Source organism: Varanus komodoensis, unplaced genomic scaffold (assembly GCF_004798865.1).
Source record: "Varanus komodoensis strain SLA01 unplaced genomic scaffold, ASM479886v1 scaffold52, whole genome shotgun sequence".
In the NCBI taxonomy this organism is placed as follows: Eukaryota; Metazoa; Chordata; class Lepidosauria; order Squamata; family Varanidae; genus Varanus; species Varanus komodoensis.
Window position 1 is genome coordinate 4446227 of NW_025336114.1, and position 26952 is coordinate 4473178.

Here is a 26952-nt window from a genome sequence, read left to right on the forward strand (position 1 = left end):
TGATCATCAGCTGCACCCCTACCTGGAGAATGACTGCCTGGCGACAGTGACACATGCGCTGGTGACTTCCCGACTTGACTTCTGTAACACGCTCTACGTGGGGCTGCCCTTGAAGACAGTCCGGATACTTCAATTGGTTCAAAATATTGCTGCCAGGCTGCTGATGGGGACTGGGCGTTACGTTCATATGACTCCAGTTCTCCGTCAGCTTCACTGGCTTCCCATTGAAGTCCGGGCCCAATTCAAGGTGATGGTTATGACCTATAAAGCCCTTAACGGCTTGGGTCCTGGTTACCTGAAGGAGCGCCTACGTCCATATATGCCCGCCCACCCCTTGAGATCAGCGGGAGAGGCCCTTCTCCGGGAACCCTCCGTGAAGGAAATTGGGAGGGTAAGTACTCGGAGGAGGGCATTCTCTGCGGTGGCGCCCAATCTATCGAATGCGCTGCCCAGTGAGGTCCGCCTGGTGCCGTCGTTATTTGTTTTTCGGCGCCAGGCAAAGACCTTTTTATTCAAACGTTATTTTAATTGTTAATATTATTTATTTATTTTATTCTTTGGCCAGGGTGACTTAATTTATACTGTTAAATTATATTGTTTTATGTTATTTATTTATGATTGTGAGCCGCCCCGAGGCTTCGGCGAATGGGGTGGCATAGAAGTTCCCTAAACAAACAAACAAAAAAACAAATACTTGTCTACTTGCATTTTTGCTTTTCTTGTAAATGTACGCTGCACAGCGAATTTCTTCATTGGGCAGCATATATATGCTTAATAACTCTGCAGGAGCGACACTCTGCCTGCCTGCCTGCCTCAGCAAAGCGTGGGGCTCGAGAGAAAGCCCCTGCCCGTAGGTTGCTCTCCGTAATCCCTCCTCAGCTGCCCAGTAGCCCCCTTCGCGTCGCCTCCCTAGTCATCCTCACACGTGGCGCGAAGGAGAAGGACTTCGCGGAAGCCTGGCAGGCTCCGCAGCTTGGAAAGGCCGGCCGTGGCACGCGGGAGGGACAGTCCGATGAGGCTTCCACCGCGCCTGGCTGCCGGCGAGCTGCTCGCCCTTCCTTTCTTGGGAGAGAGGCGTCTCCTCTCGGATCCGGTTTCTCCGCGACCGCCCTCTCCCGCAGCGTCGTCCGGGGGCACGCGGGCTTCTGGGAGCCGCCTGGACCTGCCGCGATGGGAGCGCCGTGGGCTTTGGCGGGGATGGCGCTTGGCAGCCTGCTTGCCGCAACCCTCGGTAAGGTCGCTGGAGGGGAAAGACGCGGCTGCGAAGGAAGGGGCACCCCCCCGCCGCTTCGGGCCACGCGGGTGGGATGGGGCTCTCCCGGGGCAGGGGCGGCCGAAGGGGCGAGGGTACCGCTGCGCGATGACGGCAGGTGGTCGTTTGGGGCCCTGCCCCTGGAGCAGAAGCTCTACCTCTCGCCGCCCCCCTCCCCAGAAATGTGGGTCACGGGTCTGCCGCCGAACTGGCGGTAAGGGAAGGCAAGGTGGAGCTGGCGCTTCTGCCTTTACAAGCAAAGCTTGGTTTGATCCTGGGGTTAGCATGGCAACCTGTTTTTCATCCAACCAATGTAAGAACCAAGAGTACCTCTGAGCATGTATAAAATGACCTAAAACCTCTGAATCAACAAAACCAGCCTTCACAGAGGTGGGATTAGAATGGCAGGCTGGATGTTAATTTCTCCTTTGGAGTTTGTGTAAATAAAGTGGTGTACTTTTCCCACTGCGGTGTGCTGCTGGTGCTAACACATGTATTCAGTTTCTCAAAGCTTTTTATCTGGGGATAGTGCCTAAAACTGAACAATGGCATCTTTTTCGTGATGCCATCTTTGCCACTGTGGAGCTGCGCTGGATTCATTCTCAGAGAGCCTGGAGTCAATACCAGTCACCACTCTGTGGATTTCTTAGTGACAAACCTGTGAGCAGGAACCAAGAGGAATCCATTACTTTGTTTGCCATGATCATTTGGCTTAGCACTATGCAGTGCCAGGGCCAGCTGTCTCAGGTGGTGGTACTGGCCTGAAAGGGCAGCAGATTGTAAATCATTTAGTTTATCATGACTGCATTTTTATGGTTAGGAAGGGCGAAGAGGTGCTTGTGGGATTTTTTGCCCATCAGTTTTATTTGGTGTGAAAATAACTTGGCCGGGCTTGGTATGACACACTTGGACTGGCACACAGCATCCAGGGCAGGGGATGGGGAAGCCTTGCTCCTCCCCCCCAGGCACCCAAGTGTCATGGGCCAGCCTTGTGGATATTGAACCCTTCGACTGGCATTTCATTGCCATATCAGTCTTAGGAGCTGGGAAACCAAGAAGTAGGTACATCCCTCACCCCATTGATACACAAGCCATGAAAGTTCTAATGTGCACTACTCGGATGAATGGTATCTGTGTGAGACTGTGAATGTTCCTTCATCTCCAGGAAGTTTGCCAGGGGAGAACTTCCAATGGTATCTGCAGCTTGTACCTATTTTGATAGCTGGCATCAGTCCAGGCCTGTTTGTTTTGTTTTTGGGGCGCCATCAGCTTCCTGGAAGCCAGTAAAAATGCAAATACCAGAGCTGGTGCCTTCTCCTTCATGCCACATCCTTGTTGAGCTCCTAGTGGATGATGGTGCTGTATAAAGTATTTTTGTCTGTGGTTATAAAAAGGAAGGCAACTCCATAATGATAGGGGATCTGAGGAAGTTAAATATCCTATTCAGTGTGAGATCTTAAAATACATGAGCTATTTGCAGAGATGTGGAATTTTTCCCTTGACCTGAGTGTACAGAGTGGCTTAGCACTCGCTGCAGCCTCATTCCCTCTAAACTTTGTTGCTATGTTCTGGAAAAGTGTGGTCATTTGACCACAATGAGTAAAGTTTGTCTAATACACTTTTTGTTTTGCCTGTGTTCTTTTCTTTGACTATTCAGATTATTATTCTACAGTATAGGATTTGGAGGACTGATTTAGTTATTTAAAAAAAGTACACTGCTAGATGCTAGTATGCTGCACATTAGAATGCAGGTGTACAAAGACATATTTTAATGCAGTTTCATGTCAAAACTGTATTGAAAGTTAACATGCTAAGGAAAAGCTGAGAATGAAATGTAGTAATACTTTTTGTCCATTTAAGATGCAAAACATTGGGCACCCATATGATCATATACTTGCCTTGTATTTAGTCACACCTTTGGTCCATCTTGCCCAATACTGGCTATCGTTAGTGGCAGCAGCTCTTTAGCATCTAAGACTTTCCAGCATCTAATCCTTTGACCCTCAAAGGATCTCCTCCATGCAAACCATCACTGAGCTAAAGCCCATCCCATTATCTACATGTATTGGCTGTTTTGTAACTCTGTGGCAAAGTGGAAATTACAGATAGTGCAAAATGCAGTGGCCCAACTGTTCTCTGGCATGTCTGACACACCGTATGACATTGCTTTTTTAAAGCTGCGCTGGTGTACAGTTTATTTCTGAGCCTAATTTTGAGGTGCTGGTAATTTGGTCGTTCCATCAGAGTTTTAATGCCTGTATTACTATGCCCTGCTTTTATCATAATATATGTGTTTTTCATTTCCCTTTATCATTTTCCAATTTTGATGTATTTAATTAGTTTCATTTATGATTTAATTTTTATCAAAAAAAATGAATGAGAAACAGTGTGGTCAAAACCTTAGCATTGGAAAACAAATGTATATTCTGTCTTTGGAAAGTATAGACTTCCTCTCAAAGGAAAGGGACTTCTATCACTAAATGATATCTCTGTTGTTCCAACCAAGGTGCTGCTTACTACCTCCTTAGAAGATCAAGGAAATATGAACTTTCCATTAATGTGTGCATTTCTGAGGATGGAGGGGTAGCTGTTACCGTGTTTCCCCAAAAATAGGACCTACCCCGAAAATAAGACCTAGTCTTATTTCGGGGTAGGTCCTATAATATAAGCCCTACCCCGAAAGTAAGACCTATTACCAAAAATTATTGCTAATAGGTCTTACTTTTTTTGCTTACTTGCAGAGTGCCAGCGGGGTGCAGAGGGCGCAGCAGGAAGATGCAGAGCTGCTTGAGCTGATACTTCCTCTATAGTCCTGGCTCCTGTGAAGGGCGGAGTGATATCAAATGCACTCCGCCTGTCACAGGAGCTGGCACTATAGAGGAAGCATCGGCTCATGCCACTCTGCTTCCTCTGCTGCCTGTGACAGTACCAGTAGCAGGCGCTGGAGAGGATTGGTGTATACAGCTTTTGGCAGCAATTGGGGTGCAGAGCAGAAAGGTGCAGAGTAGAGGTGTGCACAGCAGAAAGGTGTAGAGTAGAGGTGTGCACAGCAGAAAAGTGCAGAGCAGAGGTGTGCACAGCAGAAAAGTGCAGAGCAGAAGGGTGTACATTAAATGTACATTTTGTACATTAAAAAAATAAGACCTACCTGAAAATAAGACCTAATGTGTTTTTTTGAGCAAAAAAAAAAAAAAAAGACAGTGTCTTATTTTTGGGGAAACACGGTACTTCTATAGCTGAATATTCTCATTGGGGATAATTTGATGAAAGTGTACATAGCAGAGAAAGTAGAACTTGCAATGTGCAACCATGAGCATGGCTGATCTAGAGATAGCTGGACTGAAAGCTTTGGTGATAAATTGCTAGGGAGGTTTGAGAGAAAATTTGAAGTTTGAAAAATCCTAATATATTTATTTATTTATATTGCGATTTATATTCTGCCTTTTTCCTACAAAGTGCTCAAGGCAACTTACATCATCTCTCCTCCTCCATCTTATCCCCACAACAACAACCCTGTGAGGTAGGTTGGGCTGAGAGTCTGTGACTGGCCCAAAGTCACCCAGTTGGCTCCATGACTGAGCGGGGACTAGAACCCAGATCCTCTGAGTCCCAGTCCCATGCTCTTAGCCACTACACCACACTGGCTCTCAAAGGAAAGGAAATGTTCTGGAAAGCACCCAGAAGAAAATGGAGTAAGATAAGACTGATGAGAGATAATATTTGAGATCATGGCTAATAACAGATGCCATAAGAAAGGCCAAGTGAATTGCCCAAAGGGAATACCTGATACAATCAAGGGTATATTTTACCTAGTTTGAGGTTACCTCTTAGCCATTTATCAGCCCTGCCTTGGGTTTGTTTATACATTTATATAATATATATGACATGCATTGATTGCCACAGGTATTTGTTTATAACCTTGGCTCACTGTTGGTCTTACATGCAAGTTGCTTGCATCTAGTTGTGCATCCTTGTGGTGCTGTCCATGGTGCTATTTTAATGACCTTCTACATTGAGGTTCTCTCTTCCCTCACCATTGGTCTTGGTTACATTAAGTGTACCTGAGATCAGCCGGCCATATAAGCAAAATCTTATTGAAGCATTTTCCTTCCTCTCAGTCTTCTTATTGTTAATTAAAACCTTTTCATTCAGAAGATCCTTTGAGGAGAGTTAACTAGATGGTTACACTACCGTACTCCTGCAAAATTGAATTCCATTACTTTCTGGATCTGCTAAGGATCCATTGTGCTGCACCAGTCCATGCATTTTATCACACACTACAGTGATAAGTTAGTTTCTCTTCAAAGAGATACCGCTTTCCTTGGTTGTAAAGATGGAAGCCAAGAATGCAGGTATAAATCCAGAATGAAACACTGATCCAGAAAAACACCAATATCCTTATCCATCTCCACTATACTTATGATGACAGATATGTCATCATTTATGGCAGTACTTCCTTTGCTGTTAACCTAGCTTTCATATTGCTTACTCAGGCTGAGTTCATCCATGAAGTTTACCCAAGGAAAAGTGAAGTTGATCCAAGAGAAACTGGGCAAAGAATTCCTCCTGGCATACAAGACAGTCCTGTGCTGGAGAAAGTAAGAGAACTGGGATTCCCAGTTCCCTTGTCAGTAGCATGGCACCCAACAAAAATGTCCATGCCTGTTCTTATCATAAAATCATAGAAGAGTTTAAAGGGGCCAGAAGGCCATTGGGTCCAACCCCTGCTCAGTGCAGGACACCAAGTTAAACCAGTCTATTTCGTTTTACTTGTTTTTGTTTCAAATGTTCTCAGGGCTTTGCTCCTTATTCAGACCTCCTTTATCACAGAACATATGGCTACTTCTGCTCCACAGTAATACTAAAGTAATGGTTATGCTTTTCTCATTCTTGCACAAGGGACAGTGAGATGTTTTCACTGCACTAAAGAAATTAGTACCAGGCACTTTAATTATTCACACTCTGTTATGAGAAAGCTTATGCCATGCTTGGCAATATCTCTGCATAAAATACTAAACAGAGATTAAATTGAACAATCAATAATCTAGGCAAAAAGAAATTATTTTCTGAGCACCTTTAAGAGCAGATGGAAGTAGAGAGGGTGAAATTCCTTCCTGATGCCCGTGTATTAAGAGTTTTCAGCATATGGACAGCATACATGTCCATACATCTGCTGGAGAAGGAGCAGTTGTATGGCACTCAGGGTCCACTCCCTACCAGAAAGACCATTCTGCTCCAGCTGACAGTTGCCCTGGGGCTAGAGAGCAGAAGGGGAGCACTCTGATTATGAACAGGTGGGGACCAGGGGACACTGGAAGGCCCCTGTCTACCAGGAATAACATCAAGCCAAGGTAGACCAACCAGGAGCAACTGCAGAGAGATGGCTTCCTCTCCATGCCAGAAAGGACACTTCACCTGAACTGCTGGTAGCCCTGGGTCTTCAGAAGTAAGGAATAAGAGTCACCAGTTGCTGTTCAAGCAACAGCATCAGCAAGGGGAGATCACCCTGGCTCAGTGTGCATTCAGTGTCCTCTTACAGCTTATGACCTTGTTCTGGCCTTGAAAATGTGATCTCCTTTTCCTTCTGCTCTCCTGATGTGTCTTCTCTCTTTCATTTCTAAGCCTGATTTCAGACCCCCCCCACCTCCAATGCATTGGTGTGTTCTGCTTTGAGAGAAAATAATTGTCTGAAACAGGAATAAAAATGCAACTGGTAAAGGAAGGAAGGAAGGAAGGAAGGAAGGAGGAAGGAAATGTATGTATTCTTCTGTGTAGGAAGCTTAAGCTCGGGTTGCCTTGCCCATTCACCTCTTCCTTCTGTTACTGAAGAACTATTCCTGCTGTATAGTATAAATCTTTAAAACTGCAGAAATGGTGAAAAGTCCTTGTTAATGGTGGCTATGTGCACATTTTCTCTCTTGTGGGCTTCCAGTCCCATGGAAGAGAATGCTGTAGCTGTAGTCTGGAGAGAGAGAGAGCGAGAGCGAGAGCGAGAGCGATTCAGCTGTTGCTCCTGCCAAACACCCCCCCCCCCCCCAACTACATAGCTTGGCTCTCCTGGACTTAATATATTTTCACATCACTTTTTGGATTAGATGGTTGTGATTTTGAAGTGTTTGAATATGTGTTCAAACCAACCTTTCCCAGTGTTTCTAATCTGCAAACCTCTGTCACCAAATTTTCCTGTTTCTTATCCAGACAGTAGTTGAGTGAGGGTCTATGTGCAGGAAGAATATGGGTGCTCATGTGGCTTGCATGATTGTGAGTGGGGAGGGGCTGAGATAAAGAGAAGACACAGTGCATGAGAATTATCTTCAAAAATCCCTTCCCTTGGTTTTCCCAACTGGGCAAGGTGAGGTGGCTACCAAGGAAAGTATTTTCATGGTTCCAGATGGGTTGTGGAATGCCCTTCCCAGAAAGGCTTGCCTGGCACCTACATTGTAGATGCTTTGATGCCAAGTAAAGACCTTTCTATTCTCCTAGGCTTTTTAGTCCTTTAGTTTTAAAAATTGTGTCAGTGTGCTTTAGGGTTTCATACTGCTGTTGCTTTTATCCTGGTTTCTACTTCACTTTTGTGGTGTTTTTAAAGTATAGTCTTTATAGAATGTTTTTACTACATTATTGTATTTTTTAGTCTGAGTTTCATTTTGTGAAAAGCTTCAGCTTCTGAGTAGCTTAACAATATAATCATTGAAATAAGAAAACTACTGCTTTATTTACTTCAGCCATTCTAGATCATTACTTTTGCACTTGACCGTAATTTGATATGCACTGCTGACTATCAGAAGTGCATTTGTAAGTGCTGTATAGCAATGATAGACACCTTGTTCTTTGGAGGGATGTTTTCATATGTGAAGATTTGCTTTTAGAGATGCAGTCGTTGTATGAGCACATTAGAAGTGAATCACTAATTAAATACAGCATGGTATATTGGTTACATTGCTAGCTGAGGCTTGGGAAGAACCAAATCCTTGCTAGTCAGTCATGAAGCCAGCTGTGTATACTTGGAACCATTATCTCTTAACCTAATCTACCTTGCAGAGTTGCTGTGAGTATTAAAATATGGCAAGGGAATTCTGTATGCTATCTTGAGCTACTTAGACGACAGGCAGGATATACATGCTGCATATAATAGAATGGTTTGTGTACTTCAATTCACTATGGCAGTATCTTTTGAACTCTGACATAACATAAAATGGTGTGCAGTTATATATCAGGGTGGGTAGAAGGTAGGTTGGGTTTTCCTGGTTTTCCTGCAGTAGATCAGGTTCTAAATTAGGCTACCAGATGTAAAATGCTTAGGAGTGAGGAAGCAGGAATGGTTTATTTTGTACAAGGGGACGGTGAGAACAGTTCTGGTACTGAAATTGAACCTGTAGCCTGAGCACTAGTCAGAGGGACTACTTTGATTTTCAACGTACGTTTTCTCTCATGACCATTTTGCACCTGGCCCCTTGTTAGTAAACTATGGGGTTCTGGTAAACAACAAAGTAATATGCACAAGCCCAGTGGCCCACCATCCCACCGTATATAATGCATTTAATGTCCTCGGTGTATCTCAGATTATTAGTATAGCATTAAATACACACGACCTGTTTGGATTTGCAGATTAATGCCATACATGTTAGCCAAGACAGTTTAATTGTCTTTCACTGCTAAATATATATACACATGCATATGCATGCTAGTGCTCTTCCCTTACATAAGTTGCCACTGACAGCTTTCTAAAACACTTGAGAAAAGTGGCCCCAAAGGATCATAAACTATGTAGTAAGATCATGGAAGGATGGATTCCCGCATAGGAGCTGGTCTTGACTGGCTGAGCCCCATTGTATTAGTAAAAATTGCAATGTTTCCCAAGCAGGTTTAAACCCTACTTCCAGCCATTCCAAGACAGCTGATTATGTTCCATGTGTGGAGATCATATTTTGAAGGATAGGAGACATGGAACATTAGTATGAACTCCAGCATTTGACACTCTCTGTGGCAATATAAAACCACAGCAGCTGTCCGACTTACATATTCCAGCAACTATGGGAATTCCAATTGGCTCTTCCCCCACTGCTCTTAACTCATGGCCTGGTCAGATGTAACATGATCTACTTGCATTTGTCTGTGTAACATGATCTATATGTTTCCTTCCTTGTGATAGCTTTTATATGTGCACGTTGATCCATTTTTCCAAGAACTAAGTACATGGATGTGACACAAGCATCTGCCTCTCCTCTATTTATTTTAGTGGCAGAACTGTTCCGTGGGATTCATATGGCTTTGTAAGAAAACAGCATGGATGCAGGCATACAGATGCAGGTTGTTGCCATATGGCCATGTTTGCCTATACTTACAACTTCCATGTATATTCCTGTAGTGAACAATGTGGGTTTAAATGGGCATTTAACTGAAGGTTTGGTTTGTACATAATGAATATATGCATTGTGCTCTTATTATAGAGGGGAGCATTTGCTTTCAATTGCAGAAATTAGCTTAGACACTTGTTCAGATTCCAAAAAATGAACTTGGTAAAAAACAGGGTTTATTTTCAGGAACAGAAATATGCACATTCATTACAGAGGAGAAAATTGGCTTGTTTGGTCTGCTTGCATCCTAGTGCATGAGCCAATATATCACTTCTAATAGGCCAAACATAGGGGAGATGTAAAAGATGAAGATTGCAGAAATGAGGGGGAAATACTAAAGAAGGAGAGAAAGGTGGCATTACGGAAATAGCAGAGCAGAGGACTGGAGGGCTTTATGACGAAGGACACTTAGGCACTGGTGAAAATGGTAGGTCAGGGTTGCAGAAATTGCTAGATTGAGGAAAACAAATAGATCAGGAACAGCTATAATTACTTGGCTTCAGAGGAAGGGGAACCCAAAAGGACTTCACTTTCTGGCCGATTACTAAGAATTAGAAAAATGCTGTGGGCACAGACTGCACTTGAGTTTCCTAGCTGTAGTTCCACATTTAAAGGAGGGCATTAGTCTTCCCCTGCTGTGACTTGCTGGCAACAGGCTTCACTGTTGTCTACAGAGATTCAAAAGAAGGGTGTCTAGTGAAGGAGAACTGAACAGAATTAGGAACCTTGGAGGTACCACAGTGTTGGTCAAAAACAGGTTTAGACTGGCAGCCTGGCCAACTGGGCTTCCCCTTAGAGTTTCTAACTAGAATTTGTGCATTCATTCAAGACTTTGTGTTAGTTTCTTCTCAGTGGGAGAAATTCCTCCTTTTGGACTTGTATGCATATGTAGGTTGCAATCCTTTACCAAGCAGCAGAATGGTTGTATAGTGCTGGCAGATTATGCTACGTTATGCATGAGACTCAGCTTTAGGCTCAGTAGGGCAGTATAGCTTTCAAGACAGATTGCATTAATTTATTGGGATAAACTGTACAGGAAAGCAGGTGGGGGAGGGGGGCCAGAGTAGTGTTAGGAAATTGTATTGGGAAAGTGTCCTGAGGGGCAATAATAAACATCTGGGATGCACCAAAATTGGAACGTGCAAGCAGAAAGAATGCACATTGACTGTGCAAGTATGTCTTTCCACTGCACTTAGACAAAGTTCCTGCATGAATATATGCAGTTGGGAAAGAAACCAATGCCCCATTGCACTCCTTTGCACTCTCTTCATATATGTTACCATAATAGTTAATCCCCTAACAAAGGAAGAGCTGCAAGTCTCACCGAATGAGTGAGACGGCAATTCTTAATTGTGTGCATAGCAAAAGGATTGCCATAAATAGAAACAACATGATATAATAGCTACCTTTACTCAAAAGGTTCCATATTGTCTAGGAAAATAAACTACTAAGGGTCTAGCAGCAGAACTGCATGAAGTACACCTGAAAAATTCCCACCAAAGCTCCCTGTTGAGATGGACTAGGGGGTGATTACATCCTTTTTACTGGGGGAGGCAACTTCATACCCTCCTTGTTGCTGCCTAAATATGCATAGGCTTACATCTTAACCTATTTTAAACTATTTTTAAAAAACAAAAAACCCCAAAAGACTAAAATGCTTGGGAAAATAAGGTTTTGGCTCTGAAAAGACCGCAATGTTAGTGTTAGGTGAGCTTTCCTGGGGAGCTTATTCCACATCTGTGGTGTCACAACAGAAGATCTCCTTTTTCTTTGTAGTTTCTAGTGTGTTTTTGTTCTGTAGGACTAAATGGACTCTTCTGGGAAACAGAATGCTGGATCAGAACCTTTTGTTCTGAACCAACAGGAGTCTTCTTATTTTCTTAGGTTTAAATGCACTGCACTGTATAGACAGGAGTGAAACATCTAATTTTTAGAAAATCCAAGGTTGCTTTAATTGACTCTGTGAGACACAAAACATTTGTCTGTCAGGCAGACATCCCACATGATTATAAGGTTCTGTTTTGGGTTTTTTTTTTTTTTTTTTTTTGCATTCCTCATACAATGACAGTTCTGCAATAAGAATGCCCAGTAGTTAAATACTGTGACAGGAATTTACATAATGGAGCAGGTTGTACATATTTTGGGGGTGGGAAATATAAGGTGCACTCCAGAGAGATGACTACTTGTCTGGCTCTTTGCATGCTTTCTTTATTCTCCCTTGAGGGGAAAAATAACAATAAAAAACCTCCCACTTCATCCTGTCTAAAAATCAGCTACTGAGGCAGCCAAAGATTTCTGGGTAATGGCATAGACTGGAATCATTCTTAGAGATATGGGAAGGGATAACAATAGGCAGAACTCTATCTGCTTGTTGTTTGCTGTCATTAAATGGCTCTCAGATGAAGGGCAACATTGCAAGATCAAATATGAGATCCATTTATGTATTTCTGGATGATTTTCTGTACTATTTAGTTTTCCACCTTCTGTATCCATGGCTCAGGAAAAATCCACTTGGTTCTTTGCTAGACAGGAGTTTATGTTTCTGTTAATCAGAAGACTGCATTTCTTTGAAATGGTAAACATAGGTCTGTAACTTTTAACAATGTCTGATTCACGGTAGCTGCAGTGTTTTGACAGTGATTTAAGAATTTGGATCATCTTGACTAGAAGTTGGCTTCAATTTATTACTGAATTGCAGGATGAGGAAGCTCCTTAAGGCTGAGGGCTACATTCAGCTTTGGAGAAGCTCTTGGAGGATACATTCCAGTGACTGGTGCTGAAGTGTGGTGTCAGAGCCAGTGTGTCTTCGGAGTAGTATAGCAGAATAGAAGTTGAAATGAATAAATAAATGAGTAAAAATGTTGAACTGTGACTTGGAAGAGTCAGCTTCTAGTCTCCACTTGGCCATGAAGCTCATTGAGTGACTTTGGACTAGTCATTAAGTCTCAGCCTAAGCTACCTCACAGGGGTTGTTGGGAAGATAATGGAGAGAAGTACCATGTAAGCTGCCTTTAGTTCTTTGCAAGAGGAAAAAGGTAGCATGTGAGTGTAAAAAAAAAAATTAAAATAAAAAAAATAAAAAACATACAGCATCAATCTTATATATGTTCAGACAGAAAAACATCCTATACCTCCTAGCATTCATCATCCACCACAGTTGGCTGGGTAAAGCTGGAAGTTGTAAGGCTTATTTCTGTGTAAATATGCATAGGATTGCACCCTAGAGCACATATTGCCAGTAACTCAGTCTTTGAAGAAGCATTTAAACATTTTAGAATGGGGAAAAATTGCACAAAAGTTGGGAAATCACTAAAAGAGCTGGTGAAATGGGGAATGGTAATCTGGAGAATCCTGGAGCATCAGGTGTGGCCCCTTGGCCTGAGGTTGCTCTTGACCTGTTGTATTTGCATGTATTTATTTGCAAAAGCAACTCTGTGTCTGTATTCTTTAGTCTAAAAATAAGCTGAACCCAGTCCATCAGTATGTTTTTCAAACTGTGGGAAGGCTGCTGGACATAAGCTACCAAGTTCGTACACGTAGGAAGCTCACTGGCTGCCCCACTGTGCTCTTCGCAGGCTTGTCTCTGTCCTCCCAGGTGGAGTCTGAGCAGATCAAGCTAATGACCAGTTTCTTCAATCTTTCACAGTCTTAGCCGATGAGGACTGCAAGTGGTACATGGACAAAGATGGCTCTTGGCACCCTGGTTTTGACTGCAATTTCCCCTCCTTCTGCTGTGGTGACTGTTACCATCGCTACTGTTGCTTTGACTTTCAGAAGTTCCTGACTGAACGGCAGCAAAAGCACTGCATGGCATTTGGGTAAGGCAGGGAAGGGGCTGGGAGGAGACAAGGCTGTGCATTCATCCCTAATGGGCCAAAGTAGGTGGGACAGAGGAGAGATGTGACCAGCCCCCCAACAACTTCTTCCTTGTATTGCTGAGATGCAGTCATATGCGTGCATGGTGATGGTGGGGATGCAAGCTTGGTCGGATCAGCACATTGTCTGAGTGTGGTGTGTGCTTTGCCCTTCCCTCGGAGTCATCTTTAGGCATCAAAATCTCTGCAGTGCAGCTGGGCAGATTTTGATGAGGATTTGGCCAGATCTGATTATCAGTGGAAAAAGAAGCCATGATGACTTCTTTTTTTCATCCCCATGCATGCTGGGCTTGTAGTAGGGTTTCAGAATAGTTTTGAAGACACCCCCCACCCCCATGCACACACTGTTCAGATAACACGATAAACTCTGGGTGGATAGTAAGGCAGATCTCAATGCAAATGTGGAGCACACCCAGAGCAAAGCACCCACAGTGGCTTCTTCTGTTGCTGATTGTTTGAACCTGCCCATTGTGCTCTGATTGCCTGAATTCATCAGTGTTAACAATTGAAAATTCCAGATCTTGGGCTAGGGTGAAAACTGCAGAAGCTGTCATCAGGAAATATTTTATGCTGATGACTGACTTTCCTGCCTAAATCAGTTGAAAAGAAAAAATAGCAGCCAGTTATCTTTATTTACCCTTTTAAATATTTTTAACAGCTTTTAAGCTGCGATAGTCAGAAATGACTATTGTGTCAGAGCAGACTTCAAAGTGAAAAATACAACTTTTGCTTGAAGTGACAGACAAAAAATATAATCTGTGATGTCAAGCTTGTGACTGAGAGCAAAGCCCTTTCTTTAAGAAAACTGTGGAGATCCTAGCCGTCTTTCTTACCTGGACCTGTAACAGCTAGAGATAATTGTGCAACTTCTTATCACTGTGCACCTCCTTTTCCTCACATCATGAAGGAGGGGGAAAATGCATTTTCTTCTTTTCTCAGTGTCTAACATCTGAAAATCCATTTTCCAACATTTGTTGAGCAAACTTGGAATAAGGGTTTGTTTTGTTTGTTTTGTATTCTGAATCCTGAAAGGAGGGATAAAAAAGCACCTCATGCCCCTGGATTTCCATCCAGGAAGACAATTCTGTCCAGGAAGCCTCTACACACTACCTGCACAGAAGGACAGCCCATCTTCATTTTCTTGATTTCCCCCTTTTCCAGAACAAACTCAACAAAGCTCAAAGTCAGCAGATCTTTCCTTTTTCTTATATAAGCTCATTTTCTCTGTTTTCATGCCATTCACTCTGAAGCTTGTCTGTTGTTTTTCGGCCTCTCCATTAATTTCCTTCTATAAACCCTGCATTTGCTCTGCCTGCCTTCTCCAAAATGCTCTAACAGTTCCAAAAAAAGAAGTCTGTCTCTCCCCCATTCTAATTATTCCATGCTGAAACTTCATGTTTTCCTGCCCTCTTTTACCTCTTCTCCGTGAACAGCTACAGGTTCTCACTCAGGATCAAACTTCTCACGAAAGAGGTTATGTTTTCATCAGGTGCTGGAATGGGAAGAGTAGAACATTTGCATCTCTCCTGCCTGGAGGAGCCACGGCCACTGCCCCTTTCCCTCCAGTCCATGCTGCAGAGATCACGGGATCCCTACCAGCTACTCTTCTGCCATGACATTTGCACACACCTTCCTTTCCCTGTCTCCCTTATTTTTCACTGTTGCACTGGACCTGTGGGGAGACTCCTGGCAGACTCATTTGGTCAAGCGCTTGCAAATGCCCTGCAGCCACTGTTCCCTCTCATGGAGCTGTCAAGGTGGCAAGGATAGGGGGCAGCAGAATGTCCTTCTATTAATGTCCTTCTATTAATATTAGAATGTCCTTCTATTAAGACAAGTGCACTCATTTTCACCTTAATAAAATCTATGCCTTTTATTGATTTGCTTTTATTCATATCCCTTCTTTTCCTCCTACAAGGAACATAAGGTGCCTTACATGGTCTTCCTCCTTTCCCTTTTATCCGCACAACAAGCCATTGAGGTAGGTTAGGCTGAGAATCATTGACTGGCCCAAAACCATCTACTGAGCTCCACAGCTCAGTACCTTAGTGGGACTAGAATCTGGATCTTCCAAGTCCCTGTCCAACACTCTCACAAATCTACCACCCTGGCTCTGAGAAGGTGTCTCTAGTGTCTAGACTGGTACCAGATGCTAAAGCTTGCACATGCAGGTTACCTCCTCTTTCTGTGCCTTTTGTAGCCCTAGAACAATTGCTGGCATTGCATCAGGCGTGATACTCTTTGTGGCCATTGTTGCCACCATTGTGTGCTGCTTCCTGTGCTCCTGTTGCTACCTGTACCAGCGACGGCATCGTATTCGGACACTGGATCAAGGTAGGTGAGATCCTGCTGCCATGACCAGCCCCTTCTTGCTGATAGCCTAGGTCAAGACTGGAGATGGTGTCAGTATTTAAGATCTGAATGTTCTGATGTAGAAACCATTCATTTATTTTTGAGAAAATGCTCTGATAATGTTCAAATTTGAGAATATGTAAATGAAAATGTGTTTTGCCAATTAAAAAAGAAGAAGAAAACAACTGTATGTGTAAACTCATGCACAGCAGCAGGTAACTACAGAAAACTGCAAGGAAAATTTCCTAAATTTCAGAAATCTAGATCAAGTAGCATACATACTTCCAAACAAAGACCAGAGTTCGGCTTTAAGCCTATTCTAGGGAATGTATCCGTATCTTGAAATGCAGCTTATATTATGTGGAGCACCTTCCCCAACCTGGGTGGCTGGGAGTGGAAGTCCAAGACATCTGGAGAGTAAGTGCCAGGCTGGGAGGTCTGGGACAGCCATTGCTCTAGTTGGGGAATGTAATGCAAGTTAAGACCATTTTATATAATGAGAATGCATGCATATTTGCAGTGGGGCTTATATTGCTCAAGATGTACTCTCTGATGGGGAATCTGAATAGCCATAGTTAAAAGCAGGCGTAGTCAGGAAGTGGTTTGATGATGTAATTGCCCTGCCTAATTCATGGACAATTTAGAGGGAATCCAGACAGTATTGTCTTTAACTTACAACCTTGCTGTATTTTGCCACTGCTGCTTCTGTTTTTCCTCAATGAAGAAAATCCATGGAGGAGAAAAGACAGATTAGCTACACAGTGCCTTCACTTTGCAGAACTAGGAACCTTCCATAAGACAACGCTAAAAGAGTGCTGGACTAAGCTGATCATTGTTTTAGCAAGGCAATCCTTACATAACATCTGGCTTGAGCCTCGACATTGGGCACATTTGCACATCATGGCAACCCACTCTGGCAACAAGCCATGGTCGGTTGTGTGTGAACAGCTCATGGCGTGCCTGAGAGGTGATTGGGCCCACTGGACTGCTCATCCATTCCCTCCCTGTCAGTCATCACATGGTATCCCAGCGGACTCCATAGCAGGATTGACTTGCCTGCCTCCCCTTAAGCCACCATGAGCCTTTTTTACTCTGTAGCATTTTTGACCCTTTAACCTTTTCTTTTTTCCAGGAGATCATGATTTCTGGTTTGACACCCAGTTTTTATGATCTACATTTTGACAGCCTCTTTCAAGTACCCAAGCAGTGCATTGGAAGGGCTGTCAGTAGTTGGTAATATATTTTTGGTATTTTTTCCTTGTATGCACAATGTGCATGAATATTTCATTTTTTGAAAATTACTATTTTAGTGTAATTCTCTAAATGTTGAAATGGGGAGCCTTAGCTGGATACTGCAGTCAACGCCCAGTGCAGTGACTCAAAAGGCTCCAAATAGCATTTTTTCTCCTCCTACTTTCTCTTGACAGCACTCAGAAGGTGTGCTGTTGAGGGACTGCAAAGGCACAAAGGATCTTTGTTCATGGAAATGGAGGGCTGAGATTTATATCCACTGAGAGGTTGGCAGTTTGATAGAGACAAGAGATCCTCACCCTTTCTTTTTTGCCCAGATTGTTTGAAGGGTATTAAATCTTTTGCACTTTCTTCCTTGCTTGGTTGCTTGGGAAAATGCAAGAAACATCTCACTCCCTTTTCTGGCTAGCTGGTAAAACTGCTGCTCCCCTTTAAAAGGGTTTCTTTGTTTTTCTTTTTTGACAGAGCAATGAGTATTTTTATTTATTATTTACTTTACAAGGGCATAGGGTGATATAGTTCCCTGTCCCTATTAAAACCCCATTTTAAAGATCATCACCTCAAGAACCTCTATTTTTTTTGGTTGGACCCAACTGTCCTTACACTTTTCTACCCATACCTGAGTATTTTCTTTGTTCCTCTTTGCAAGTGTGCACTGTCAGAACAGAAAGAGCAGTAACAGAACCTATGAGGAGGAGAAGGAACAGTTTGTCCTCTTTGTTTGTCCTCTGTCAACAGGCCCACTGCTGTCATCACACCTGCCGGAAGGCAAAGCAGTGCCCCAGCAATCACATTTTGTTTCTGCTCCCCTGATTTACAGAATTCTCTCGAAGGATAATCGGCCTAGCACATGCTCAGTAAACCTCCTTTCTCTCTCCCAGGTCAGGAAATCCCACTGTCTGGCTACCCTGCTCAGCCTCCAGGTCCTTATCCTGTGGATCCCAAAGCAGGACCAGAGGCAGTTCACCCTAGATATACCCCTGTGGTCCCCTATCCCCCTACAGTTCCAGCTGCACAATATCCTTTGTACCCGCCTGGACCACCATATTACAACCCTACAGGTAAGAAAAGAGTGCAAAGTAAGGGCAGACGGGATGCCTCCCAACATGCCTAGCAGCAGCAGCAGCAGCAGCAGCAGCAGCAGCAGCAGCAGCAGCAGCAATAATAATAATAATAATAATAATAATAATAATAATACAGCTATATTCACCAAAGGTTAGAGATCTCTTTCTGCCAGTGCCAAACAGGAATCTGAAGGCTGCGGCATAGACCACAGGGCCACCCCTGAAGATCATGGTGGCCTGGGAGGTCAGAATAAGGCAGGGATGTTGGACATCTTTCAGTCCAAGAGCCACATTCCATGTTGGAGAGGCTTTTAGGGGCCACAGTCCAGTGGTGCACAGGGCTGATTACAGAGCGGGTGGGAGCAAAGGAGGCCGGGCCAAAATATTGCCAGTACCAGCATATTTTATTTAAAGCCCTTACGGCCCATTATTTCAACTTTTTAGGATGGGGAAAATGCTTGGAAACTGCCCAATGATTGGTGGCGGGGGGAAAATGGAGTGGACCTCTGGGAAACCATAAGTGTACTGTATTTCAGCCCCAGGCCTGAGGTTCTGCACCCTCCGTATTTGGGGAGAGATTCCTTGTGATAATGAGGGCCAGTGTGATGCGCTGGATAGAATGTTGGGCTGGAGACCAGGGAGATCCAGGTTCTAGTACCCACTTTGCTGTGAAGCTCACGGGGATCTCACTTAGGGCAACTCATTCCCAGGCTAACCTACCTCACAGGGTTGTTGTTATGAGGATAATATAGAGCTATGTAAGCTGCCTTGGGTTCCTCAGAAGAGGGGAAAAAGGCAGGATAGAAATGCAATTTAATAACAAAGATGGTGATGACAATAATATTCTGATTGCCTGGGTCTTCCTTCTGCAGCTCCTCCACCCTACCTGCCACCACAGCCAGTGCAGCCCAGCACTTGAAGAGGACCTTGCAGAGACTGTACAATGAAATTCTTTTTCTCTGGGCCTGGCAGCTCCATTCCACAGAACTTGTATGGATGTCTTGCTGCACTGGAACGTCAGGCCAAGCTTCCGTATTTGCCAGTTTCCTTACTAATTGCTCTTTGCTCTCCATGATAGGAAGCATTATGACTCCACTGCTTTGGCCTCCAGCTTCCCACTTTTTCCTGCCTGTGTTACTGAGGGAAACGCCTAGACTGCCTCATTTCCCATCTGGGTTCAGGAAAGGGCTCCTGCAAAAGCAAGCACATGAGGCCGGAGAAAATAAGATGAACAGAACCTGGGACAGACACCACTCCTGTGCAGCAGTGGCAGACGAGGAGGCATTTGTCTCAAGGTGGCAACAGGAAGCAAAGTGGAACCGCCTTTTCACACAGGGATTTTGGCTTACCCTGCTCCCTGACCAAGCAGAAGGATCAGTCATGCCCTTGTTCATAGTCCCTAGGTGAAGTTTTATGTCCTAACAAAGCCCTGACTCCTTGGAAAGATAAATACGGGAGAGCCCAAATACCCCATGAGAATGGGCACTTGGTGCTGTTTTATACAAATAAATTATGTAGGTGCCAGCCTGGAGGAGAAACTAGCTGAGAGACCAACACAGCCTGCTTTGATTTATCCAAAGGAAACTATACGCACAATTACTGCACTGGAAAGGGTTAGATGGACTGAAAACAATACCTTTATAACAGACAGGATGAGGGCTTGTGAGGAGTAAACAAGTAGTTTTGTCTGTTGTTTAGCACAGGCTTTGAAGCTTTTGTAGCATCTGCGGATTTTGAGGCCGATTCTCTGTTCCACACTTCATTTGCAAGTTTGCGGACACATTTCCTGTGCCCTGTCTGGGAAAAGTAATTTTCCCCACAGCACCAAAATGCACTTTTGAATTTCCCTTGTGCTGTATGAATGTTGCAGAGAAGCAATAGAAAGGAAAGCTATTTTTCAATTGTGCATTCTACCCAGTAGATTTACATTCATATTATAGATCAATCTAGGCAAGAAAATAACCCTCATGTGCAAAAATGCTTGTTGTTCTTGTATTATAGTTCCAGAGATAAGTACCACCTGCTCTGTAGAACCATATAAAGTTTGGCCACCTGCAGTGATACATTGCCACGAGAGTCTGTGGAGTTATGAAATCTTGGCCCATGATGGGTCTAACTCATTTATACACGTTAATTAAGTTTAAAGTGATGACATTACTCTTTCCCTACCAGTAAGGTGAAAAAGAAAACTAGGCTAGAACTTGTCCTGCAAAGATAGAGGGAAGTCCTTCTAGTTTAAAATTAGCTCATGGGGGAGGGGGGGCTGCCATGCCCCCAAGTGGAAATTTAGCAATTAGGAAATGTTAATTCACACACACACACACAAATGCCTCAATGGTCCTGCTGTCCATTTCCAATTTGACATTTTCTCCAGCCTCAAGTGCTGTTGGTTTTCTTTTTGCTGCAAATCCCTCCTGAGCATGGTCTTCCAGCATTTGGGTATATTTTGAGACTATCTTACACAATGTCTTTTAATGTGTCTGACCATTATTACTGCTAAGGAAAAAGACAAGTGGTGTCATTTGCAATGTGAATCAGCATTCTGGCCACTTTTGGTTTTATATTCTTGGGGTGCGAGATGGAGAAACTGACTACAGCAGGGACCTCTTAAATTTCACATGTGAAAATTGGCTTTTTCCATAGTAAGCATATCCCATGTTGCTCATAGTATCCTAACTCACCCTTATCCTTCTTTACACTTAAAAAAGAACAGTTAAGTGGGGCCCTTGTGCTATGTCCCTTCCTACTCTTTCCCTCCTCTGTGGTCTGTGGATAGTGGGGAGGGGGCTGATCCCTTAATCTAGGCTATCCTTGCCACTTTTCATGGTGGCTGTATTTTTGCTGGAAATTCCTGGTGCTTCCTGTGGTTATGCAGGCATTCATGCTGCATGGCTCTTGGCCAGTTTGCCACTTCAGGCTTAATCTTGTCCTTTCGCTCAGACTACAGCAATGGCCAGTTTGTGGTGATGAGGATGCAAGGTCCAGAGTACTGTGCCTCACCTGCTGCAGAGATGACAACTTTTGGACCAGATAAATCATAACAGAGTCTTATGTTTAAATCCCTGTTGAGTGGAATAAAGGACCAGAGTGTGGAACAAAAGCACAGTGCACCAGCCAGGCTACAAAGGCAGTTCTTGTGCAAAAGAAAAAAATAACAAAAGGAATCATTATCACATGATCTCCTAGCAGTAAAGCAATTCCACATGAGCTCATAGTACTTAGCAACTGGGGAGGTCAATGGACTATTGTATCCTGCAATGGCTGAAGCAGAGTATCCAGAAAGCAGAAATGTATTCAAGCACAATGCTTTCAGTCCAATAAGACTCAGGCAGGAGAGGTCCAAGTAGCAGACAGTTAAGCAGTCAGATACATTGGATCAGGCTAAGGCAGGGGTAGTTAAGATGGTAGGCAAACGTCAAAAGACAGCTAGGCAGTCAGGTATGTTACACAGTCCAGAAGGAATCAAGCAGGGCTTGTGGCACAGAGCATCAGTCATAGGGCAAGGTTAGGGCGACGAGATGGCCACTGTAAGAGCTGAGAGAATGGCATCTTTCCAGCACTTGCTGGGCAGCCACAGAAGGCTTTTATGGCTAGGGCCTCCAAGCTCCATCCAAAGCACTGGCCAGAGCCCTACTCATGAGGAGCCACTTTCCAGAGGGGCCTGTCTTTGCAAGCAAGCATCATTCTTGCGGGGGACTCCTTAATGCTACAGTGGCTGATCTGGGACAGTCTTGGTCTCTTGGAGCTTTAGCTCATCCTTTGAGGAAGGAAGCAGTTGACACATTGTGATGGGTACCAATGCCCCAAGCATGTGGCTCGTGCTCTGGAGGGTGGGGGAAGGACGATTGTGCAGGCACATAGCTTGTTGCTGTGCTCTGGAACCTTTAGCGTGCCTCTCCTGGTACAGTTTGCTGTCTTTTGAGTACTGTAAGAAAGCATCGATTTGAAGGAAGAATAGATGATTTGTCTCAATCCCTTTGCCCAAACCTTGTTCCCACTGTGTGGGGATGTCCCTGATGTACTGCAGCAGTAGCCATCACTGCTGACTTGTGCTATAGTCAGAATGATAAGTATTTGCATCACAAAATTGTTTGCTCAACTGTGGATTAAACTTGCAAATACTGATAAGACTAGCACTTGGTGCATCCGTGGAAGTGTGTTCTTCTACCTCCTCTGTAGGAGGCACATCAAGTAGTACACAATGTGATGGACACAGTGCTGAACAAAAGAAAAAATAGCAACTCTTGCTTTTGGAACACTAACGTGCTTGGCAAAGAAAAAAACAGGAACATTGTGGTGGGGGAGAGAAAGCAAGCAGGCACTGCTCTGTGCATACTACACTGCGGTAAGTGTCCACAGGCAACAGAAAAAACTAAAGGGAGAGAATCAAAGAGCAACAGCATTGCAACCAAATGCAAGGGTAAGCTTTGCTTAGTCCTAAAACCCTCATGCTAGCTAACCAGTGGTGCGATTCTGTGGCCTCCTGGTGTTGTTTGGAGAGCCATAGCTGGGACTCTGAGGGCAGAGCCCCTCGCCCACTCCTTCACAGCCAGCAAGGAAAGAACTGTGCTGGCTGCTGCCCCCTTAGTTTGCAGATGGGCCTCAGAGGGGGCAAAAGGGGTATATGGGGAAGGAATGGCCTTATCCAGATCCCTCCTCTCCTTTACCTCCTCTAAATTCAGGTAGCCCAAAAACCAGCCATCTGGAGTGAAAGCAGGGGGTGAGGTGTGGGGGCATGACATGGCTGCACCGTTTCTTTAACTGGATATACACAAGCTTCTGCATTCAGAGGCTTACATGCAACTTCTTTGAACAAATTGAAAGAAAAAAAATCTAGGCTGAACTATTTCTGCAAATCAGGCTCAGATGGGGGCAAGGGGGTCAGTTAGCCCCTCCCACCAACAATTTACACCCATAGTATCTGTTTTTAAAATGTAATTAGCTACTGGGGGACTTACTGCCCCCTTTGCCCCACCCTGGATCCATGCCTGTCTTCACTGTATATTAAATAACCAACAAAAGCTAACAAAAATGCCACTTTCAAAGGTTCAATTTGGATCAGTAGTAAACTGATTGTACAAAAATATTCCTTCAGCTTTTTCTCTCAGTGCAGTCTGTGTTGCATTTGCAAGTTCATCCTCCTTGTTCCCTTACAGGTATTCAGCAGCATATCCACTGCCCTTCCACCTGCTCCTTCCCTCCCTCCCTCTGAAACCAACCAACCAACCAACCAACCAACCAACCAACCAACCAACCAACCAACCAGCCAGTTCTTCCTCATCTATGCTCAAATACTCAAAAATTGCACCCAACTTCATTGCAACTGCTTAACAGTCAATGTGAGAATGTTCTGCACTTTATGTTGTTTTTCCTTTATGTTTAAAGCACAACCTACCAATTAATGGCATGTCACTTGGATCAGTATGGGATGACTTGCCTGTCCTGCATACATCCTTAGTAGAGATTTTCATTTCATCTCCTACTGAGCTGCCTCTTTCAACTCTATGAGAAAGGGCATTCAAAATCAGTGCTCTTTTATCAATATTCACATTGCAAACTCCTTGCAAGCCCATGTGGCATGGTGGTCTGAGTGTTGGACATGGAATTTGGGAGATTCAGGATTTAGTCCTCATTTGGCCATGAAGTTCATAGGCTCATTTTGAGTCAGTCATTCACTCTCAGCTTAAGCTACCTCACAGGACTATTGTTGTGACTGAAATGGAGCAGAGGAGGACTTTGTAAGCCACCCTGGGTTGCTCAGAAGAGAAAAAAGGTGGAATATAAATATAATGTAGTAGCAGTAATTATAATAATACTGCCAGTGACTGGACTTGAGTGGGATACGGGAGTCTAAAACTCCCCCCTCTTTCCCCATCATGATCGCATCAACCTTAAGTTATAAACCTCAAATAATTTGCAAAGGAGCATTGCCATCTGTTCAGTGGCACAATTCCTCTGAAAATTCTTAAAATGATAGTCCTTTGATCCAGGGCAACCATAAGCTGACAACACAAGTTTTAGATCTTGACATTTTCAGCAGCCACTTCAACCCATGCCACTTCTGGCATGAGAACCAGGGTTGGCAAAGGAAAACTGAGCAATCCGGATACATTCAGTGGCCTGGAGAAGAACAAAGAAAAGAAAATGGAAGCAGCAGAGGTGCCAGGGCTATTGTTTTATGAGTGCTTGGGAGACAAAATGTGATTCCTTAGTGAAAACAGAGGCCAAATAAAACAAATGCTGTTAAGATGGAAGTTGGTACATCAGCACTACAAATGTGACTCTCTGGTATCAAATTCCTAAGCAGAGACACCCATTTCATAGTTTTATTGAGTTGGGATTGGAAGGCCAGAAATTAGGAAAATTCAAGGCAGACTCTATCCTGGAAACAAACTATTTCTCTTCAATAGCTGAAGGATTTCTTGGCCATGCAGGCACTGCTGGAAGAGCTGAGACAGCTATCCGTAAGAGGGTGTTTGCACTTACGAGATATTTGGGGCTTTCTGCTGATTGGACTCTCACTGCTTAGGCACTGCCTGCTGGCAGATGCAGAGATCCCGGATCTCAGACAGGCTGTTGTGGACACCACTCAGGGTTTCTGCAATGCTGTGCAAAATTGAGGCAGTCTCCCTGCAGCTTGCAGTGTATTCCTGCCGGAAAGCATGCAACTCCTGCACCAGCTCTTCATTAGACTGGACAATCCGTCTTTGCGCTAGGCTAAATCGGCTGTGTTCTGATGGCCCTTCCTGAATCAACACAGTCCCAGGAGCTATCACATCTCCTACGTTACAACCATTCAGCTGCCCATGTGGTGACTCCTGGTCAAATGTGATGCTTGCATAATCCAAGCCCAAGACCTCCTGCTGTCCCCCAAGCTCACTGATTGAGAGCTCAGTCTGTGAGAAATTGAGGGGGCTTCTGCTCCAGCCCTCACAGGGATCATCAGGGGCATGGCCAGAGCTTCTCAGTGGCTGCCTCTTGGCCCCTCGGCTCACACACTGCTGGATGGTCTCAGTGTGAAGGGGGTGGAAAGGCTCCTCCTTTACACCTGCCCAGAGCAGAGAGGACAGATCAGATTAACCCAAAGTAACAGCCAGTCAGAGCCCAGGTTGAGACCAATTAACCCCTTTCAGTCCTTCCTGACATCCAAATGGGCAGGTGTTCTATAAGTCAATAGTAAAGTCCCCCAAGAGCCAATAATGCAGGCTCCACCATCTAACAGGAAAAAAAATCTATGAGCAAGGATGAAAAGAAAACATTCTGCACAAAATGGGATACAGGAAGGCACTTTACCCTGAGTTAGACCATTGGTCCATCTAGCTCAGGACTGCTGACACTATCAAGCAACAGCTCTCCAGGATTTTAGCATAAGCTTTATAAAATAATACAATAAGTTGCTGGGCAATTATTGTGTTGTAAGCCGCCCCGAGGCTTCGGCAAGGGGCGGCATAGAAATGTAGTAATAATAATAATAATAATAATCCTATTTTCGCACATGCCTGGTGTGACCCCAGTCCAGTGGGTCCAAGGTGATGGGATGTTGCCACCTATTTAAGCACCAATTTGTAGACTGTTGTAAACAGTATAGCTTATCACTGGTTAGTTCCTTTGATAGGACAACTTTCACATACAACATATAAAATACAACATTTATGTCTGGAGTCCAGTAATGGGATACTAGTGAATTTTCTGACTGATTTTTATTTAATAAAGATATACAATGCACATATTTGCTTCTCCAATTTCAGCAACTGAAAAACTATTACCTAAATAATCCACACTAGTATTACAAGGTAAGTGGATAGCTCAGATGCCTCAGCTAAATTATTATTTTGCCTTTGTACATGGCCCTCTGATGGCCTGCTTCTGGTTTAAGGCCTTCAGACTGAAAAATTATATATATTTAAATAGGAAAAAAGCTCACTGAACTAAATGGGTTTTACTTTTGAGTAAATATGCATAGGACTGTGTTGTGAAGCACTAAATTTTCTTAACGTTTTTCTTCAGGGGGTCACTATTAGTGGCAAAAATTAATTTCCCCTACACTTTTGCTATAGGCAGGATTTGCCTTTCTTAACCTAGTCAATTTCTTATTAAAAGGAGCTGGTGATGAAAGGTTTCCGTTTGGAAGACGGGTTCAGATTCCTGTTCACCCATGTACTTCATTGGTCTGGGTGCAAGACATCCCAAACCTTATGTGAGGATAAAATTAGAAATTGATATATTGCAGAATACCCATAGGATGCCCAAAGAAGCCTAAACAAATAATTCTCACATATTTCTTCCTAGCTTGTAAATAACCAGGCACTTTCAAGAAAAGCAGGCTGTGCACTTCAGGTAACTTACATGAGTTTATTTTAAAGCGGTTTTAAAATGTGTAGGCTACTGACTTTCATGAACTAATTTGCAAGGAAATTTGTATTTCTATTGCAACCCATCTTCTAGTCTTACTTGAAATATTTCACTGTACTGTCCTTCTGTTCTGCTACGTATACTTGTTTCAGCTGTACAAAAAATTCATGACATGTGAAGGGGATTTCTTCTGTAGGGCATGCATCTGCTCAGAGGCTTCTTCTACCCCATATCAATGATCATCACAAGCAGATGAAGAAGGTACAATACATAGAAACAGAGCGAGTCAGAAGGGACCTCCCGAGCCATCTAGTCTGACCTCCAGCACCAGCCGGCTCCACTCACGACATGCCCACCATGTGCACGTCCAGCCTATCCTTGAACACCCGCACCGATGGGGCCTCAACGACCTCCCGTGGAAGCCCATTCCACACCCTCGGGGTCCTGAC

General features: G+C 43.9%; 1 protein-coding gene across 1 annotated transcript; it reads left to right on the forward strand.

The window, feature by feature from the left end:
• Positions 1-1149: 1149 nt before the first annotated feature.
• Positions 1150-20595, forward strand: SHISA4 (shisa family member 4). The gene is made up of 5 exons (XM_044447624.1): positions 1150-1231; positions 13256-13427; positions 15685-15818; positions 17969-18148; positions 19024-20595. Exons 1-5 carry the CDS (start codon positions 1171-1173, stop codon positions 19068-19070), a joined length of 594 nt encoding a protein of 197 aa, XP_044303559.1. The 5' UTR covers positions 1150-1170; the 3' UTR covers positions 19071-20595.
• Positions 20596-26952: the final 6357 nt, after the last annotated feature.

Bases quoted from the DNA above. Each gene is read 5' to 3' on its own strand.
- SHISA4 (XM_044447624.1), top strand. From the start codon at position 1,171: ATGGGAGCGCCGTGGGCTTTGGCGGGGATGGCGCTTGGCAGCCTGCTT. The intron at 13,428-15,684 runs GTAAGGCAGGGA...TGCCTTTTGTAG, and splicing joins AAGCACTGCATGGCATTTGG to CCCTAGAACAATTGCTGGCA. The intron at 18,149-19,023 runs GTAAGAAAAGAG...TTCCTTCTGCAG, and splicing joins ACCATATTACAACCCTACAG to CTCCTCCACCCTACCTGCCA.